The 20,038-nt window shown below is 53.7% G+C and overlaps 1 protein-coding gene across 2 annotated transcripts in view; it reads left to right on the top strand.

Moving 5' to 3' along the window:
* Nucleotides 1-192: 192 nt before the first annotated feature.
* myo5b (myosin VB) overlaps nucleotides 193-20,038 on the top strand; it is a 32,535-nt gene continuing 12,689 nt past the window's right edge. The window contains exons 1-28 of one of the 2 annotated variants that reach the window (XM_023960845.1): nucleotides 193-442; nucleotides 4,152-4,262; nucleotides 4,500-4,671; nucleotides 5,177-5,321; nucleotides 6,682-6,838; nucleotides 6,922-7,065; nucleotides 7,180-7,261; nucleotides 7,471-7,578; nucleotides 11,967-12,076; nucleotides 12,148-12,413; nucleotides 12,486-12,567; nucleotides 12,651-12,791; nucleotides 13,003-13,125; nucleotides 13,206-13,289; nucleotides 13,851-13,988; nucleotides 14,057-14,154; nucleotides 15,074-15,160; nucleotides 15,253-15,364; nucleotides 15,439-15,650; nucleotides 15,799-15,955; nucleotides 16,335-16,574; nucleotides 16,663-16,893; nucleotides 16,978-17,071; nucleotides 17,171-17,301; nucleotides 17,377-17,496; nucleotides 17,558-17,692; nucleotides 17,777-17,842; nucleotides 18,074-18,307. In XM_023960845.1, the coding sequence (XP_023816613.1) occupies nucleotides 317-442; nucleotides 4,152-4,262; nucleotides 4,500-4,671; nucleotides 5,177-5,321; nucleotides 6,682-6,838; nucleotides 6,922-7,065; nucleotides 7,180-7,261; nucleotides 7,471-7,578; nucleotides 11,967-12,076; nucleotides 12,148-12,413; nucleotides 12,486-12,567; nucleotides 12,651-12,791; nucleotides 13,003-13,125; nucleotides 13,206-13,289; nucleotides 13,851-13,988; nucleotides 14,057-14,154; nucleotides 15,074-15,160; nucleotides 15,253-15,364; nucleotides 15,439-15,650; nucleotides 15,799-15,955; nucleotides 16,335-16,574; nucleotides 16,663-16,893; nucleotides 16,978-17,071; nucleotides 17,171-17,301; nucleotides 17,377-17,496; nucleotides 17,558-17,692; nucleotides 17,777-17,842; nucleotides 18,074-18,307 (3,906 nt within the window). In that variant the 5' untranslated portion in view covers nucleotides 193-316. Of the gene's footprint in view, nucleotides 443-1,483; nucleotides 2,000-4,151; nucleotides 4,263-4,499; nucleotides 4,672-5,176; nucleotides 5,322-6,681; nucleotides 6,839-6,921; nucleotides 7,066-7,179; nucleotides 7,262-7,470; nucleotides 7,579-11,966; nucleotides 12,077-12,147; nucleotides 12,414-12,485; nucleotides 12,568-12,650; nucleotides 12,792-13,002; nucleotides 13,126-13,205; nucleotides 13,290-13,850; nucleotides 13,989-14,056; nucleotides 14,155-15,073; nucleotides 15,161-15,252; nucleotides 15,365-15,438; nucleotides 15,651-15,798; nucleotides 15,956-16,334; nucleotides 16,575-16,662; nucleotides 16,894-16,977; nucleotides 17,072-17,170; nucleotides 17,302-17,376; nucleotides 17,497-17,557; nucleotides 17,693-17,776; nucleotides 17,843-18,073; nucleotides 18,308-20,038 lie in introns of those variants that run through there. The other variant, XM_023960846.1, reaches the window with a different exon arrangement.

Genomic DNA, 20,038 nt, shown 5'->3' with positions numbered 1-20,038 from the left:
CGTTTTTCCTAAAATCGTCTCCAATAAAACAGGAGTTTGTCTGGACTGACTCACCAGCAGAGCGTTTTGAGGACACTCCACCTGCATCCTCTGCACCACCATCTTTAAGTCAGCCTAAGGCTAAGCTCCGCCCACTCAAAGTCTGTACTGTACTGTAATGTTCTGGTTCTGATCTTCACTCGGTGGAGTCAAATCACAACTGTGATTCACACCGGATCGTATGGAACAAAGCCTTTGATTGGCCGACGCGTCACTCGTCACTGTTTTAACAGGTTGGACCCGACAGCCGCCGTTCTGCTTTTCAGGTCAGGGCGGGATGACGGCTCATACCTGTGGCAGGTGTGGTTTGGGCGGGACTCGCCTGATGTCTGAGCTCAGACCGTCTGAGAGCAGCAGACGCTCTAGACGGAGGATGAAGGTGGAATACAACCTCTACTGCCAGGTACACACACACAGGAACACACAGGTATACACACACTCAAGTACACACACACACAGGAACACACAGGTATACACACACAGGTACACACACACACACACAGGAACACACACACACAGGAACACACACACACACAGGAACACAATACACACACAGGTACACACACACAGGAACACACAGGTATACACACACACAGGAACACACAGGTATACACACAATCAGGTACACACACACACACAGGAACACACAGGTATACACACACACAGGAACACACACGCACACACAGGAACACAATACACACACAGGAACACACACACACACACACACAGGTACACACACACACACACACACACACAGGTAGACACACACACACAGGAACACAACACACACACAGAAACACACCCACAGGTACACACACACAGGAACACAATACACACACAGGAACACAACACACACACAGGAACACACCCACAGGTACACAAAACATGTACACCCCACAGACAAAGATAAACACACATTTAGGTAAATAGGCACACACGCACAAAGATACAGACATCTACACAAATTTTCTTCCTAGCGTTTCCCCTCAGCCAATCAGCTTCCTCCATCTAACCCTGTGTTCTGCATCCTCTAACAGCAGCTACCTTTATTTGTTCACTCATTTAGACACACACAAAGATACACACAGGTAAGCACACACACACACCGTGGGAAGTGGTCATTTTTTAGTTGTGTAAAGACGTTTGGGGAGAACGTGCTCTTGATTGTGAGAAACGACCATGAGCGTCCTTCTCTATTCAGTCCAGTTCAAATCAAAATGCTAGAATCAACTGTTTGATAAGCGTCGGTCCAGAAAATCCGCCTCGGTTCGGTCCTGGTTTCCTACAGAAAGCCGCCAGGGACATGTCCAGTTCCAGCTTTGCTTTTGTCCCGAATTAACAATTCGGCTGGTCGGTCGCCAGGGGGCGGTGTTCCTCAGGCTCCTTTTGTTAACTTTCCTGAAAGTTGGAACATCAGGTCACGTGATCGTGCCAATGTGTGGCAGGCGCGCGCTCGTCTGTGGAGTTTCGGGTGCCTCACGCGCGCTGTCTAAACCCACGGATGTCGCCTTGAGAAAAGGGCGGGGCTCTTGGGCTCAGGGGCCCCGAGAGTCCTATCCACTGCCAGCTTCTGACCCAACAGACCCGCCTTTGGGAGTAACCCCGGGACTGCTGCGTGCGCGCACGCGCGGCGGAAACCTGGCGCATCTTCAGCCAATCAGATGTCGCGTCAGGAAACACGGCTGTCAGGAAGAACCGGCCTCCACACCTGCGCCGCGCGCCTCTTCTGGACTTCTTACGGTCCGGTTCTGATAAAAGCTGCTGTTAAGAGTCACCGACGGTCCAGTTCGAAGCGGCACAGCCTCTCTGTCAGAAAAAAAACTGACCGAAACTCCCGCGGACACCTGCTGCGGGCTGCGTGGACGAGACCCAAACCGGGTCTTAGGGTCTCATGGGTTCTTAGTTCCAGAGCGGTTCGGATCTGGACGAGACGATGTCCGTGAACGACCTGTACACGAAGGTGAGTCTTACCTGAGAAACACCCTCACCCCCCTTCCCCCAACCCCCGGCTGCGGGGCGTCTTGGACATCCGGAAGTTACTCTGCGACTGAACCGAACCGAACTTTTCGTTTCCCGGGTCAGAGCTCCCGGAGCGGCGGCACCTGTCGCTCACAGCGGTGACGTCACTCTCAGGATGGTGACCGGAAGTTAGAGTAACTCGTTAGGCAGCGCTGTACCGCTTTGTTCTGTGTGGGGTGAGGGGGGCTTTGGGGAGGGGGGGTCTGTAGCTCTGATACCCCCTCCCTCCTCCCCACCACCCAGGGCATTAAGGTTGCATTAAATCTCATGGGGTACCGGACCCACAGGCGGGTTCCGCTCTGGACTGAAACGTCATTGCTCTGTGGGGGTACAACCCCCCCCCCCCCCCTCGTGTTCTGGTACGTACTTGAGGTTCTGTCAGAACCAGAACCTGGACTCTGAGGCTGAGGATGGGGATCGGAGCAGAAATTCTGTGGGGGGGTTGGGGCAAGCGGATGCAAAAAGCGCCTTTTTTAAAGCACAGGTGTGGGGCTCTCAGAGCATTGTGGGTAATGAAGTTCTGTTTTCTAGACACTGAGCTTCAGTTCTTCCTCTGGGGAAGTTTGATTTTTTTACTGTTGCAATAAAATGAATGAAGACACCCCCCCCCCCCCAGCCATCAGCAGAACCTGGATGTTGGACACACTGGACTAAAGCGGACTTCATGATTCTGATGCTTCAAGGTGTTTGTGGGCCGACCAGGACCTGTAGGGAGGAACTCTTTGAGGATCAGGATCTGTCTGGGTCCTGGATCTGGAGGAGGGTTGTGGTTCTGGTCCTGAAGGTTTGGTTTTCTGATCGTTTGATTCACTGCAGGTACTGCTTACCTGGGTCAGGTGTGTCTAAGTGCTAATTCACTGGAATGAATGGGAATCCACACAGGAACACCGACCAGAATCTGGACCAGGTTCTGGACTGGACCCGGTTCCTCTACGCTTTGCAGTCTCTCATTTCCCACAAAGAAAAGCATTTGGGGAACCAGACGATCTCATGAAGGAACGTCCTGCTGGTGTTGGGGCTGGGGGGGAGTTTAACCCCCCTCCCCCCGCAGAAGACTGCTGTGGGGCGGGGGCAGGGGGGCGGGGGGATCTGCTCTCTGGGATTTAGAGGTCTGAATCCTCAGGGTAATCCTAGAGGATTCGGACCCTCAATGGGGGTGGGGGGTGGACTGAGGCTGTATGGTGCTGTATTGGAGCAGCCTGTCTCCCAACCCCACCCCCCAGAGAACAGGGAGCCCCCAAAACCAGGAAACAAGAAGAGGAGATGAAACGTCTGGGTTCACCTTCAGGAGCGTGAAGGTGTCTGTCTGAGCGCCGTCCAATGTCCGCTGGTCCACGCCGTCCTGCAGTCGACTGTGAACTAACAAGCTCCGCCCCCTGCAGCAGGCCAGCTCTCAGGTGTTCTGCTGTGACCTTTGTCTTCTCAGATTAGATCAAAGTTCTTCAATGTTCTGCATTTCCTGCTGGACACACCCGGCTGGGATGTTTACAGATTAACCATGATGCCTCACCACGGTGGCCCGCCCACTCTGCTGTTATGTGGGGAGGGGTCTCTGTGTTCAGTTCACCCCCAACGTATTCTGTGTGGATCTGGGGCTCCGCCCGCCCGGAATCGGACCCGTCCCCCCATACTGGGTCACTGTGGATTCCTGCTGGTTCTGTGTGGGTTCTGCAGAAGGGTCCGTCTGAAGTTTGGGTTGAGGATTTACGACCTCGTTGTCTCCATGACAACAGCGGATGCTGCTTCCCTGGCCGCCAGTGTTGAGGTCAGAGCGTTGTGTAACCGCTGAATGTGGTCATGTGACCGGCACGGACTCACCTGCTGGCATGTAAACTCAGGAAAATGAGCAGCTGCTGTCCGCTGCAGATTTGCATCAGAGCAGGGGGGAGGGGTTTCTGGGGGCGGCGCCCTCAGGAAGGATGACACTGACAAGTCTGAGTTTCTGTGAGGATCATGAACGCATCACGACCATGCGGGAGGATCTTCTCTAAACATCTGCAGATATTTGCTCATCTGTCCCTCCTAATGTGTGTGTGTGTGGGTGTGTGCGTGTGTGTGTGTGTGTGTGTGTGTGTGTGTGTGTGTGTTCTTAGTTCACACGGGTCTGGATCCCAGACCCGGAGGAGGTCTGGAAGGGTGCAGAGATCATCAAAGACTACAAAGAAGGAGATCCTGTGCTCCATCTAAAGTTGGAGGATGAGACGGTAACAACACACGTGCACACTCATGTTCACACATGCACACTCATGCGATACAATAATGCATGTGTACACAGATATACACACGTAGGTGTGAGGTTGTGTTTGTGAATGATGTGAAAGTGTGTATTTTTGTGTGTTTAAATGTGCATGTTTTGTATGAGTGTGAACATGTGCATGAGTGTGCGTTAATGATGGTGTAAATGTGTGTCACTGTGTGTTGTGTGTGGATGTTGGTCTTAGACTTTGGAGTACCAAGTGGGTCCAAACCAGAACCCGCTGCCGTTCCTGCGAAACCCGGACATCCTGGTGGGCGAGAACGACCTGACGGCTCTCAGCTACCTCCATGAGCCCGCCGTCCTGCACAACCTGAGGGTTCGATTCCTGGAGTCCAACCACATCTACACGTACTGTGGTCAGTGTTCAGTGTCTGCACCGCTTCATGTTGAAATAGTGAGGAATGACAGTGCACAGCAGTATACAACAGTACACAGCAGTGCACAGCAGTATACAACAGTAATTAACAGTACACAACAGTAATTAACAGTAATTAACAGTAATTAGCAGTACACAGCAGTACACAACAGTATACAACAGTAATTAACAGTAATTAGCAGTACACAGCAGTACACAGCAGTACACAACAGTATACAGCAGTATACAACAGTAATTAACAGTAATTAGCAGTACACAATATTATACGACAGTACAGAATACTATAAAATGCTGCAGGATGCCCCCCCCCCCCCCCCCCCCCCCATAGGAGAACATTGCCTCCACAGCAGTTTCATCTGTTTTCCTGACCTCCATGAAAGCAGGTTTTTAGTGGGCGGAGTCTACTTGAGCAGCTGACTCTGCAGGACTTGAGAGTGTTGTGTGTCCTTGTCACGTGTTGTGTTGAGTTGTTTTCCTGTGTGTAGGCATCGTTCTAGTGGCCATCAACCCCTACGAGCCTCTGCAGATCTATGGGGAGGAGGTGATCAACGCCTACAGCGGGCAGAACATGGGGGACATGGACCCACACATCTTTGCTGTGGCTGAGGAGGCCTACAAGCAGATGGCCAGGTAAACAACACCTGTCACAGGTGACCCATCGCTCCCATTGGTTTGAGAACCACGACCATATGTTCAGTTCTCCAGCCAGTCTGAGGATCGCTGCACCTGCAGGCACCACGACTTTGCCGCCACGGCTTTGGTCAGGGCCCCAACCCTGGAGGAGAACGGGACTGTGGTTAAAGATCCTTCTGACAGGTTCCCATCTGCCCCTACAGAGCCACTCCAATGAAAACAGGGTTTTTAAAGTACTTGGCTTCTGAAGCAGCAACTGCAGTGGGCGGGGCCACAGTCTCCATGCTCCGCCCCTTTCTGATCCTCCACCTGCAAACCAACAGATCCATGAAGGTCTTTGTTTTCCTGGTCTGAGCTGGAATCTGGATCAGAACTGGACGGATGGATGGATCTGATGCTGCTGCTGTTTTCAAGTCAGGACATGATCGGAGTGGAACTTGAACACGTTTGGAGCTCATGGCATTTTCCACAACCACAGAATCCAACTCGCCATGACGATCAACTGAGAGCTCAACCGTCCTTCTCGCCGAGTTTCCAGAGTCTAATGAAGGTGGACTCTTTTCATGACCGACAAACGGTGACAAGAAAGTTCAAGAACAAACCCGAGCTTAGGTTCAGGTTCAGGTTTTAGGTTCAGGCTCAGGTTCAGGTTCAGGTTTTAGGTTCAGGCTCAGGTTCAGGTTTTAGGTTCAGGTTCAGGTTTTAGGTTCAGGCTCAGGTTCAGGTTTTAGGTTCAGGCTCAGGTTCAGGTTTTAGGTTCAGGTTCAGGTTTTAGGTTCAGGCTCAGGTTCAGGTTCAGGTTTTAGGTTCAGGCTCAGGTTCAGGTTTAGGCTCAGGTTCAGGTTTTAGGTTCGGGTCAGGACAATCCTAACCATCATTGCATCTCATAACCACAAACTCTGTGTCCGGCCTGAAGACACACAGATTCCTTCCTCCCTTTCATCCCCAAAACCCTCCAAGCAGTCTATAGAAATCTGGTTTCAGAGCCCAAGGACATCTGGTCGTACCCGAAGGTCTTGGGTAACCTTAGGTTTTCTACTTCTGTTCAAACCGCCAGTTTCAGTACCGAGCAGGTCTCTGCACCCTACAGCTGTCCGATCCAAACCACGGCTCAAAGCCTCTCCTGCAAAAGGGGCTGGTCAGGTGACTTACAAGGTCACAGGTCAGACGGCTAAAGCACTCCTGAGGCCTCGAGTGACGGGTACTCATTATTCAGACCTTCCAGATTCAGTCCAGAATACCTGGCATGAATAAAATGTTGTACTTTTTGGGTCAAGTGTTAACGTGGCTCCATCAGGTGAGTCAGTCGTGTCACCTGAGACTTGCCTGACAATGTTTTTCTGTGGCGCTTTTGTAGAGATGAGCGAAACCAATCGATCATTGTGAGCGGAGAATCCGGCGCCGGTAAGACGGTGTCTGCCAAGTATGCCATGAGGTTCTTCGCCACTGTGGGCGGCTCCTCCACCGACACCAGTGTGGAGGAGAAGGTTCTGGCCTCCAGCCCCATCATGGAGGTGAGGACGCCAGCTCCACCTGCAGGTGGCTGCTTTTGGAAAAACGCCATAAATGTCTCCGTTCCTGACCTTTTTCCCATCAGGCCATTGGAAACGCCAAAACCACGCGGAACGACAACAGCAGCCGCTTTGGGAAGTACATCCAGATCGGCTTCAGCAGACACTACCACATCATCGGTGCCAACATGAGGACTTACCTGCTGGAGAAGTCTCGCGTTGTCTTCCAGGTGAGTCTGTGGCCTGGTTTGTGAGGGGATAACTGCTGATCCCGCAGGGATCCGGGACGGATCCTGAAGGGATCCAGGAGGGATCTCTGCTGAACTCTGTCTTTGGTGTTGCAGGCAGAGGAGGAGAGGAACTATCACATCTTCTACCAGCTCTGTGCCTCGGCCAGTTTGCCGGAGTTCCAAGACCTCGGCCTCAGTGAGTCCTACAGCTGTGGAGATCTCTGCTCTGCTTGTCGGAGGTCCTGACAGAGGTCAGAGGTCAGGCAGAGACAGGATGAGGAGGAAGATGAGAAATAGATTAAGCTCCAAGCCTGTCCTAATACAGAAGCTAAGGTCATACATCGTTGACAGGAACGGTATTGCATCATCTGACCTTCTATTGTCACCCCCACCCCCACCCCCCAGCCAGCGCAGAGGATTTCACCTACACCTCTCTAGGAGAGAACATCTTCATCGAAGGCGTGAACGACGCCGAAGACTTCTGCAAGACCAGAGAGGCCTTCACACTACTAGGTAAGAACAGAGCGTGCACAGCAGGGGGCGCTGTTGCTCACATGTTGGCACTTGTAGGCCACAACAAACAAACGTGGGTCCAAAGAAAAACCAGTAAAAGTCAGAATGTTCAGTCAATCTCCAGACCGTTCAAAGAAAGAAGCCAGAGATCATTGAAGGGAAGTGATCACATGTTGATCTCCATGTTGGATCACTTAAGGAAGCTAAATGGTTTTTTCCTTGTCATTTTTCTATGAATGTTTCTTCTGATGATGAAGCTTCATTAAAGGAATCATTCGTGTCATAAACACTGACTCCGCCCTCTGACCCGCATTTGGTTCCTGCGCTGTGACCTCACGGCTTCATTTACGTTCATACCACCTTAAATCAGATCCAAACGATTTCAATGTAAACTCCATTCTGTCTGAACAGAACTGGTAGGAGTTCGACTGATCCTCAGATGTCAGCCTGTGGGTCTGCAGAGACCCGGGTTGCGGGTTTGGGATGAGACCTGGTTTTCTCGTTCCTGTGGGTCTGCAGAGACCCGGGTTGCGGGTTTGGGATGAGACCTGGTTTTCTCGTTCCTGTGGGTCTGCAGAGACCCGGGTTGCGGGTTTGGGATGAGACCTGGTTTTCTCGTTCCTGTGGGTCTGCAGAGACCCGGGTTGCGGGTTTGGGATGAGACCTGGTTTTTTCTTTCTTGTGGGTCTGTGGAGACCCGGTTTGCGGGTTTGGGATGAGACCCGGTTTTCTCTTTCTTGTGGGTCTGCAGAGACCCGGGTTGCGGGTTTTGGATGAGACCCGGTTTTCTCTTTCTTGTGGGTCTGTGGAGACCCGGTTTGCGGGTTTGGGATGAGACCCGGTTTTCTCTTTCTTGTGGGTCTGCAGAGACCCGGGTTGTGTGTTTTGGATGAGACCCGGTTTTTTCTTGGGTCTGCAGAGACCCGGGTTGCGGGTTTTGGTTGAAACCTGGTTTTCTCGTTCCTGTGGGTCTGCAGAGACCCGGGTTGCGGGTTTGGGATGAGACCTGGTTTTTTCGTTCCTGTGGGTCTGCAGAGACCCGGGTTGCGGGTTTGGGATAAGACCCGTTTTTTTCTTGGGTCTGCAGAGACCCGGGTTGCGGGTTTGGGATGAGACCTGGTTTTCTCGTTCCTGTGGGTCTGCAGAGACCCGGGTTGCGGGTTTGGGATGAGACCTGGTTTTCTCGTTCCTGTGGGTCTGCAGAGACCCGGGTTGCGGGTTTGGGATGAGACCTGGTTTTCTCGTTCCTGTGGGTCTGCAGAGACCCGGGTTGTGTGTTTTGGATGAGACCTGGTTTTCTCGTTCCTGTGGGTCTGCAGAGACCCGGGTTGCGGGTTTGGGATGAGACCTGGTTTTTTCGTTCCTGTGGGTCTGCAGAGACCCGGGTTGCGGGTTTGGGATGAGACCCGTTTTTTTCTTGGGTCTGCAGAGACCCGGGTTGCGGGTTTGGGATGAGACCTGGTTTTCTCGTTCCTGTGGGTCTGCAGAGACCCGGGTTGCGGGTTTGGGATGAAACCTGGTTTTCTCGTTCCTGTGGGTCTGCAGAGACCCGGGTTGCGGGTTTGGGATGAGACCTGGTTTTTTCGTTCCTGTGGGTCTGCAGAGACCCGGGTTGCGGGTTTGGGATGAGACCCGTTTTTTTCTTGGATCTGCAGAGACCCGGGTTGCGGGTTTGGGATGAGACCTGGTTTTCTCGTTCCTGTGGGTCTGCAGAGACCCGGGTTGCGGGTTTGGGATGAAACCTGGTTTTCTCGTTCCTGTGGGTCTGCAGAGACCCGGGTTGCGGGTTTGGGATGAGACCTGGTTTTCTCGTTCCTGTGGGTCTGCAGAGACCCGGGTTGTGTGTTTTGGATGAGACCTGGTTTTCTCTTTCCTGTGGGTCTGCAGAGACCCGGGTTGCGGGTTTGGGATGAGACCTGGTTTTCTCGTTCCTGTGGGTCTGCAGAGACCCGGGTTGCGGGTTTGGGATTAGACCTGGTTTTCTCGTTCCTGTGGGTCTGCAGAGACCCGGGTTGCGGGTTTGGGATGAGACCCGTTTTTTTCTTGGGTCTGCACAGACCCGGGTTGCGGGTTTTGGATGAGACCCGGTTTTCTCTTTCTTGTGGGTCTGCAGAGACCCGGGTTGTGTGTTTTGGATGAGACCCGGTTTTTTCTTGGGTCTGCAGAGACCCGGGTTGCGGGTTTTGGATGAGACCCGGTTTTCTCGTTCCTGTGGGTCTGCAGAGACCCGGGTTGCGGGTTTGGGATGAGACCTGGTTTTCTCGTTCCTGTGGGTCTGCAGAGACCCGGGTTGCGGGTTTGGGATGAGACCTGGTTTTCTCGTTCCTGTGGGTCTGCAGAGACCCGGGTTGCAGGTTTGGGATGAGACCTGGTTTTCTCGTTCCTGTGGGTCTGCAGAGACCCGGGTTGTGTGTTTTGGATGTGACCCGTTTTTTTCTTGGGTCTGCAGAGACCCGGGTTGCGGGTTTGGGATGAGACCTGGTTTTCTCGTTCCTGTGGGTCTGCAGAAACCCGGGTTGTGTGTTTTGGATGAGACCCGTTTTTTTCTTGGGTCTGCAGAGACCTGGGTTGCGGGTTTTGGATGAGACCCGGTTTTCTCGTTCCTGTGGGTCTGCAGAGACCCGGGTTGCGGGTTTTGGATGAGACCCGGTTTTCTCGTTCCTGTGGGTGTGCAGAGACCCGGGTTGCGGGTTTGGGATGAGACCTGGTTTTCTCGTTCCTGTGGGTCTGCAGAGACCCGGGTGGCAGGTTTGGGATGAAACCTGGTTTTCTCGTTCCTGTGGGTCTGCAGAGACCCGGGTTGCGGGTTTGGGATGAGACCTGGTTTTCTCGTTCCTGTGGGTCTGCAGAGACCCGGGTTGTGTGTTTTGGATGAGACCTGGTTTTCTCGTTCCTGTGGGTCTGCAGAGACCCGGGTTGCGGGTTTGGGATGAGACCTGGTTTTCTCGTTCCTGTGGGTCTGCAGAGACCCGGGTTGCGGGTTTGGGATTAGACCTGGTTTTCTCGTTCCTGTGGGTCTGCAGAGACCCGGGTTGCGGGTTTTGGATGAGACCCGGTTTTCTCTTTCTTGTGGGTCTGCAGAGACCCGGTTTGCGGGTTTGGGATGAGACCCGGTTTTCTCTTTCTTGTGGGTCTGCAGAGACCCGGGTTGTGTGTTTTGGATGAAACCCGGTTTTTTCTTGGGTCTGCAGAGACCCGGGTTGCGGGTTTTGGATGAGACCCGGTTTTCTCGTTCCTGTGGGTCTGCAGAGACCCGGGTTGCGGGTTTGGGATGAAACCTGGTTTTCTCGTTCCTGTGGGTCTGCAGAGACCCGGGTTGCGGGTTTGGGATGAGACCTGGTTTTCTCGTTCCTGTGGGTCTGCAGAGACCCGGGTTGCGGGTTTGGGATGAGACCCGTTTTTTTCTTAGGTCTGCACAGACCCGGGTTGCGGGTTTGGGATGAGACCTGGTTTTCTCGTTCCTGTGGGTCTGCAGAGACCCGGGTTGCGGGTTTGGGATGAGACCTGGTTTTCTCGTTCCTGTGGGTCTGCAGAGACCCGGGTTGCAGGTTTGGGATGAGACCTGGTTTTATCGTTCCTGTGGGTCTGCAGAGACCCGGGTTGTGTGTTTTGGATGAGACCCGTTTTTTTCTTGGGTCTGCAGAGACCCGGGTTGCGGGTTTGGGATGAGACCTGGTTTTCTCGTTCCTGTGGGTCTGCAGAAACCCGGGTTGTGTGTTTTGGATGAGACCCGTTTTTTTCTTGGGTCTGCAGAGACCCGGGTTGCGGGTTTTGGATGAGACCCGGTTTTCTCGTTCCTGTGGGTCTGCAGAGACCCGGGTTGCGGTTTTTGGATGAGACCCGGTTTTTTTCGTTCCTGTGGGTCTGCAGAGACCCGGGTTGCGGGTTTGGGATGAGACCCGGTTTTCTCGTTCTTGTGGGTCTGCAGAGACCCGGGTTGCAGGTTTGGGATGAGACCTGGTTTTCTCGTTCCTGTGGGTCTGCAGAGACCCGGGTTGTGTGTTTTGGATGAGACCCGTTTTTTTCTTGGGTCTGCAGAGACCCGGGTTGCGGGTTTGGGATGAGACCTGGTTTTCTCGTTCCTGTGGGTCTGCAGAAACCCGGGTTGTGTGTTTTGGATGAGACCCGTTTTTTTCTTGGGTCTGCAGAGACCCGGGTTGCGGGTTTTGGATGAGACCCGGTTTTCTCGTTCCTGTGGGTCTGCAGAGACCCGGGTTGCGGGTTTTGGATGAGACCCGGTTTTCTCGTTCCTGTGGGTGTGCAGAGACCCGGGTTGCGGGTTTGGGATGAGACCTGGTTTTGTCGTTCCTGTGGGTCTGCAGAGACCCGGTTCCTGTGTTCCTTGTGTCTTGAGCCTGGTCTGGTCTGAGCAGCTCCTGTTCCTGCAGGTATCAAGGACAGCAGTCAGAGCAGCATCTTTAGGATCGTGGCGTCCATCCTTCATCTAGGAAACATCCAGATCTGCTCGGAGCGAGACGGAGAATCCTGCCACATCTTGGTACGTAGTCCTGCGGGGCGCCGCTCGCCGGCTCAGGGGACGGCTCTCATGTAGGCTTGTTTGTGTTGCAGAGGGACGACGCCCACCTCCAGAGCTTCTGCAAACTCCTGGGGGTGGAGCTTCAGCAGATGGAGCACTGGCTCTGCCACAGGAAGCTGGTGACGGCGTCCGAGACCTACGTGAAGAGCATGGGCGCCAAGCAGGCGGTCAACGCGCGCGATGCGCTTGCCAAGCACATCTATGCCCGGCTGTTCGACTGGATTGTGGAGCACATCAACAAGGCGCTACACACATCCAGCAAGCAGCACTCCTTCATCGGCGTCCTGGACATCTACGGGTAGGCTGTCGCTCTGGCCCCGCCCCCTCTGTTATTGGGTCAAGCCTTTGAGGATGGCGCCTGTCCCTGCAGGTTCGAGACCTTCGAGGTGAACAGCTTTGAACAGTTCTGCATCAACTATGCCAACGAGAAGCTGCAGCAGCAGTTCAACTCTGTGAGGACCCGGCTTCTCAGCAGCCATCCATGGCTCCACGCTCACCGTCCTCTTCCTCATCTTCATCTGCTCCTGTCCTCCAGCATGTCTTCAAACTGGAGCAGGAGGAATACATGAAGGAGCTGATCCCGTGGACGCTGATCGACTTCCATGACAACCAGCCCTGCATCGACCTGATCGAGGCGCGACTCGGAATCCTGGACCTGCTGGATGAGGAGTGTAAGGTGAGGTCATCCAGGCTCCCGCCGCCAGGACCCTTCAGGTGCTGCGCCGGTCCTGGACCTGCTGGTTACCGGCGGAGCTCACAGGGTTCTGGTCTGGTGCTGCTTCAGACATGAACACAGCTCATGATGTGGAGGTTCTCCAAAGTTCCTCAGTCCGTGTCTGCAGGGATGTTCCTGGTTCTGTCTTTATCTGGTTTTTAATCTGTTTCAGGTTCCAAAGGGAACGGACCAGAACTGGGCCCAGAAGCTCTACAAGCAGCACTCCAACAGCGCGCACTTCCAGAAACCTCGAATGTCCAACATTTCCTTTATCGTCATCCATTTCGCTGACAAGGTGAGAGGCTGTCAGCATCCAGGATGTTTGGAACCGGTCCCGGAGAACCTGATCCCACACGGGCCCTGTTCTGTCTCCAGGTGGAGTACCAGTGTGACGGCTTCCTGGAGAAGAACCGAGACACGGTGTATGAAGAACAGATCAACATTCTGAAAGCCAGCCAGGTAGGAACCAGAATCCTGCTGAGCTTCCACAGTGATGAAGAGCAGATCTGCTGTGAAGAAAGCCCCAACCCCAACATGAAGGGATGGAACCGCTGCTCTTCACCTTCCTGGTGGATCAGCTGAACGCTCTGCTGTGTTTGCTTCTCAAATCTTTATGAAAATGATGAAGATCTTCCCAGATTGTCTTCACTATCTGTAAACAGGAGGGCAGGTTTTCACTCTTCGTCGTTCTTTCTTGGACCAAACAGAAGAACCTTCCAGCGTCGGACATGCATTTGCTTTCAGGAAGTTCCTGATGTTCTCGTGTCTCGGATCAGACGGGTTCCTTCAGTCAGAGCCCGATGAAGCTCTTCAGGCTCTGAACTCATCGCCTGCAGCCTGAACGGAAACAAAAAAGAGTTTCCATCGTAGGTTCGCCTCTGATCCGACCAAAGCTTCCAGCTGATCTGCTGGTGGTTTTGGGACGGGAGAGAAGGTTTAGTCTCTGGCAGAGGTCACCTCGGTTACTGCGGTCTTCCTGGTCCCCCCATGAGTCTGGAGCAAACCCTCGTCTTCTTTCAGTTTCAGATGGTGGCCGATCTGTTTCTGGACAAGGATGATGCCCCGCCCTCTTCCAAGCCCTCCAGGGTGAACGTCAGAGCTCTGAAGTCGACTCCAAAAGCTCCCAACAAGGAGCACAGGAAGTCGGTGGGGCTCCAGGTGAGCTGGCAGGTCTCCCCAGATCCTGGACCGTCTGGAGTTTGGACTGATCTGTGTCTGGGTTTCAGTTCCGCTCGTCTCTGCACCTCCTCATGGACACGCTGAACGCCACCACGCCCCACTACGTCCGCTGCATCAAACCCAATGACCTTAAGGAGGCCTTCTCGTGAGTTTTTCTGCTAGATTTAGACTGGTTTGTTGGTTCTGGAAGGTTCTATCAGGGCTGGAAGGCAGGATCTCCTGGAGAACAGAGATGACAGAACCTCAGACGGTCCGAACCCAAGCCCACCACCATAATCTGGTTGTTTGCTTGGGTTTGACATCTGCTGCCTCTCATTGGACGGACTCCTGTGGATGTGTTTGGGGGTGGGGCTGAGGTCACATGATCACAGCATAAAGGGGCGGGACTGCCGTCCCTGGAAAGCAGCAAAAATATGGGATGATGGTTTGACACTTTTCAATGATGTTTTGGCCAAATGACCATCTTCAAACAAGACCCAAAAAGCAACCCTCATTCACATTAGAAACATGGTCTCACACACACACACACACACACACACAGAGGCCTGTGCACACACAAACCCAGGTGTTACAAACATACTTGTTGGCTCCAAAAACCTTCACATACAATCATGTCAACATGTAAACAACACAACTACACTTCACACACACACGCGTGTGTATAGCGTTTCATTCTGTCACATGATCACATGTTCAGGTGGGTGTTTATCTTCTGCTGGGGTGGATGCCCCCCCCCCCCCCCCCCCAACACCCTAACAAATGCTCGTAGGGTTTCTGTCCCTTCATGTGAGTCCAGAGGTTCATGACTTCCTGATGACATCATCACATTTCTGCCAATCAGCTGCACCCTCGTGACCTCTGAGTTTGGTCACAACCGCGGAGCTGCTGTGTGAGGAATGTGCTGTTCTAGATAATCTAATCGGGTCACGCGGTGTTAGGCATCCGCAGCAGACAGTCGGGCCGTTGCCCGTCCGTCCCGATGTCCAGCAGAACCATGAGGTGAGCGGCTGGGTTTGCTCGGGACCGAAAGCACCTACATCTTTCAAATGTTTGTGTCAACACAGGTTTGATTCCCGGCGAGCTGTGCAGCAGCTCCGGGCTTGTGGAGTTCTGGAGACGATCCGGATCAGCGCTGCTGGGTATCCGTCGCGGTAAGTTCAGCACAACTTTTCCTGCATCTGTTCTGTCAGTCACCTGTTGTAGTCATGTGACTCTGCATGTAAGCGTGTGCACGTGTGTTCAGGTGGACGTACCTGGAGTTCTTCAGCCGGTACCGGGTTCTGATGAAGAGATCCGACATGACTGCTGCAGATAAGAAGCTGGTCTGTAAGAATCTGCTGGAGACGCTGATTAAGGTGAGAAGAAAGCGGGCGTGTGCGGCGGCACGACAGCCGGGCAGATCTGCATCCACGTTCCTCTGTGTCGGCAGGAACCAGACATGTTCCAGTTTGGGAAGACGAAGATCTTCTTCCGGGCCGGCCAGGTGGCTTACCTGGAGAAGCTGCGGGCCGACAAATTCCGCTCCGCCTGCATCGCCATCCAGAAGACGGTCCGGGGGTGGCTGCAGAGGATCCGGTACCGCAAGATTCGCAGATCTGCCGTGGCGCTGCAAAGATACGGGAGGGGGTACCTGGCCCGCAGGTGAGTCCCCCTCAGACGAGGGACGGTCCAAGGCTCTGGTCCTTGAGCAGCAGAACCCTTAACCTTCTCCTGTTCTGTTCACCTGAACTCCAGAACCGTTCAGGTCCTTCAAGGAAGAGGTTTATGGATTTGTCCGGTTCTCCTTCAGGTACGCAGAGTTCTTGCGCCATAGCCGGGCCGCCCTGTTCTGCCAGAAACAGTACCGCATGGTGAGAGAGAGGCGGGCCTACCTGAGGAAGAGGAGGGCCGTTGTCACCATCCAGGCGTTCACCCGAGGAACGCTGACCCGCAGGATCTACTGGGAGGTATGGACCCAGGTTCTGTTCGGTCTGGTATCCAGAAGGATGAGAGCAGGGTTCTTCAGGGTTCTTCAGGGTTCCTCATGCAGAACTGCAGGATTAAGGTCCCCTGCAGGTCGGATGTTCTGTCTGCTTCTCCTCCCAGGAGGTTTCATGAACCCAGAGCGGATCTAGTCCGACCCAGATCCTGTTGTTGCTCCTCTCAGAGAGGCTTTGAGGAGCAGGAACCTCCTCAGATGCAGGAGGAGCAGTTCAGACGTCTGCTCCCACAGGAACACACACACACACAGGAACACACACATATTCACACACACACACAGGAACACACTCACACACACACAGCTCTGGGTTGCTGCTGGACCTCACGTGCACGTTTCTTCTGCAGTTCCTGCTGCACCACAAGGCCATGATCATCCAGAAGCACGTGCGCGGCTGGCTACAGAGAAGGAGGTTCAGACGTGCGCGCGCCGCCGCCGTGGTCATTCAGTGTGCGTTCAGGTGCATGCAGGCCAAACGGCTACTGAAGCAGCGGAAGATCGAGGCGCGCTCCGCCGAGCACCTGAAGAAGCTGAACACCGGCATGGAGATGAAGATTGTGCAGCTGCAGAGGAAGATGGACGATCAGGTGACCGTGCACGCACACACACACACACACACACACACACACATGCACGCAGGTCCAAGCTACAACCCTGAATGTGTGTGTGCGTTAGACCAAAGAGCTGAAGGTCCAGAACGAGCAGCTGGTGACGGTAAACGTCACTCTGGGCTCCGAAGTCTCCAAGCTGCAGAAGGAGCTGCAGGAGGTCCGGAGCCACCGGAGCGACGGAGGCCGGGAGCTGCAGGAGGAGCTGGAGAGGCTGCGGCAGCAGCTGCAGGAGGCCATCGCCGCCAGGAAGAAGCTGGAGGAGGAGCACGCCAGCGAGAAGACGGAACTGTCACAGGTGAAGGAACGGCCCGGTGAATCTGCAGAGCGGGTCAGGAGGACGGAGAGCCTGACCGGAGAACCGTCTCCTTTTGCTCCTCAGAGGGTGGAGGAGCTGGAGGAGGAGAACACTCTGCTAAAAAGCCAGAAGGAGGAGCTCAACCAGCAGATCCAGCAGCAGAGTAGGAACAGCAAAGGTGAGGAACCTTCTCCAGCGGCTGGAGGTCAGAGCAAAGAGCAGAAACGGATCCAAGGTTCTCGTGTTCTGAGAGTGGGAAGCGTGTTGCGTGTTACAGTGGAGGCCAGCAGTGCGTCTCTGCTGGCGGAGCTGGATGAGGAGCGACGGCGGTACCAGAACCTCCTGAAGGAGTTCTCCAGGCTGGAGCAGCGGTACGACAACCTGAAGGAGGAGCAGAGCCTGAACAAAGTGAGTCCAGACCTGAAGGTCCGCAGGAACACGGCCCGGAAAACCGCTGCTCAGGTTCTCCTCCTTCGTCCCCAGTTCCAACCAGGACACCGGAGGAACCCGTCCAACCAGAGCAGCCTGGAGTCGGACTCCAACTACCCCTCCGTCTCCACCTCGGAGGTGGGAGACACGGAGGACTCCATCCAGCTGGTGGACGTAAGTGTGAGGAGCTGCGGCTCTGCTGGGTTCTGAAGGGTTCTGACTGCTGGTTCTGCAGGAGATGGGGATGGAGAAGGCCGCCATGGACATCAGTCTGTTCATGAAGCTGCAGAAGAGGGTCCGAGAGCTGGAACAGGAGCGGAAGAGGCTGCAGCTCAACCTGGACAAGATGGAGGAACTTTCAAGGCGCAAGGTGGGAGAACCCTCAGATGGTTCTCCAGCTCTCCTCCATGACGTTCTACGCCTTTACAGTAGAAATGACCCTTTGCTCCTTCAGGGCTCGGAACCGAGAAGTCCAGTTTCTGAGCAGGAGACTGCAGACCTGGCGTACGACAACCTGAAGGTACAGAGTTCCAGAATCTGCTCCTCTTTGCTGTTCTGAAGAAACCAGACGCTTGGAGAACAGCTCCAGTCAGAACCACAGCAGGTTCTGAGGGGCAGAACCCCTCAGAGAACGACTGCTTCAGCAGAGCGGGTCAGGGCGTGTCTCATTATGCTGAGAGCAGTTCTAGGTCACGTCTGCGGTTCTGTGGGGTCCGCTGTAGAGGGACTTTCACCACTTTGGTTCCCGCAGAGACAGGAGCTGGAATCGGAGAACAAGAAGCTGAAGAACGACCTGAACGACCTGAGGAAGACGCTGAGCGCGGCGCCGGACGGGCCGTCCAGCGAGCTGCAGGACGGTTACAACCTGCTGCTCCGCCAGCTGAGGGCCGCCAACGAGGAGCTGGACGCCCGCAAGGAGGAAGTTCTGATCCTGAGGACCCAGATCGTGAGCAAGGCCCAGCAGCAGGAGAACGGCCAGAACGTGGTGAGTAGGTTCCTCTGCAGCAGAAGTCGGTCAAACCGCCGTCTGCTGGTGCCAACTGAGCCGCCAGGAAGGGCAGAAGCAGACGTGGTTCTATGGAGGCCCGGTTCCCCTTCATAGAACCACAGAGTGGACCTTGGAGGTCTCCACAGCCTGAAGTTAGTGTAGCTTCTGCTTTCCTTCAACTCTTTTGGGAAACGTTCGGTGTCAGCTGGCCTCAGGTATCGCATTCTCCCACAATGCAGTGCGGTGCGCATGCAGCCTCTGAACTCAGAAAAAGGGACCGGCGCCGTCACGTCCATCTGTAACACGTCAGCCCGTCTTTACGCATCAGGAATCACCTCGCGCCAGGAGGGGAGTGGCCGGCCAGTGGGTGTTCTATGGGATAATTGGTCGGCTCCAGGGGTTTTCACTCAGCCCCACCTCCTCATGGCTGATCATGAACAGGAGCTCGTGAAGGTTCTGGAAGTTTATTCATCCAAAGTTCTGCATCTGTGGCAGCATGGTGGGGTAGTGGTCCACAATAGAGGGGTGCATTGGGATTGGGTCCCGCCGGGTCCCGCGGGACCCAACCCAAATCTCGCGGGATAGGGCGGTTTGAATTGTGCTGCGGGCAGCTAAATAAAACCCGCGGGACCAGTGCTGCCATGAATATCTCATGAATATATATTAGCGGACTACGTTAGGCTGTGCGGCTGTTGGAGTCTTATGTACTGAAGCTCCGTGAATTCAATTCAATTTTATTTGTATAGCCCAAAATCACAACAACAGTCGTCTCGATGGGCTTCGAAGTAAAACATGAAATCAAAAGGATCACGAATACAAAGAGTTCAATAGAAAAATACTAAAATGAACTAACAAACTGACTAAGCTATACTGGCATCCCTGCCCTTAGACCCCCCTTCACGGTAAGGAAAAACTCCTAAAAAACCGGATTCTGGAAAAAACGAAGAAACCTCAGGGGTGCCCACATGAAGGAGGGATCCTCCCCCAGGACGGACAGGCGATTTACCAGAACTCTTAGAGAAGAATTAACTTATCTAAATCTACAACTACATATATAAAAGTCCAGCAGACGAGCTTCATCCAGCCGTGGTTATCGGGACAGTCAAAGGCGCGAGTCGAGCCAGAGACAGGAACCACAGCCAGGTGTAGGAGCAGGAGCAGAGACGAGGTAAACGGTCAGGAACTGGAGCACGGATGAACCAACTGGAGTCTGGAAGCACTCCCACTCCCCAGGAGGGGAAAGAGGGACAATACATGAATCACTGCACCAAACAGAGGCATGGAGAACTAAATGATAAATTATGATCAAGAATAGAGGAGAGAGGAAGGGTAGAAGTAAAAAAGGAAAGAGGACAGAACCCCAGAGCACCATAGTTACCCCAGCTTCAACTTCTAGCAGCCTTTAAAACAAATAGTTACTATTAAGTTTAATTTAAACACATTAACATTAAGTTAAATAATCTCTGAATACTAACTAGTCTGGCAATAAGCCTGTCCACAGAGGAATGTTTTCAGTCTAGCTTTGAATGTAGAAACTGAGTCGGCCTCTCTTCCATGAGCTGGGAGTTTATTCCATAAGACAGGGGCTTGGTGGCTAAACGCTCTACCTCCAACCGTACTTTGACTAATTCTAGGAACCACAAGCAGTCCTGCATTTAGTGAGTGAAGTGTTCTGATTGGATGGTAAGGGACTATGAGGTCCTTAATATAGGACGGGGCCATTCCATG

Source organism: Oryzias latipes, chromosome 12 (genome assembly GCF_002234675.1).
Source record: "Oryzias latipes chromosome 12, ASM223467v1".
In the NCBI taxonomy this organism is placed as follows: Eukaryota; Metazoa; Chordata; class Actinopteri; order Beloniformes; family Adrianichthyidae; genus Oryzias; species Oryzias latipes.
The sequence above is the reverse complement of the archived record's forward strand: the minus strand, read 5'-3'. Positions and strand labels throughout refer to the sequence as shown.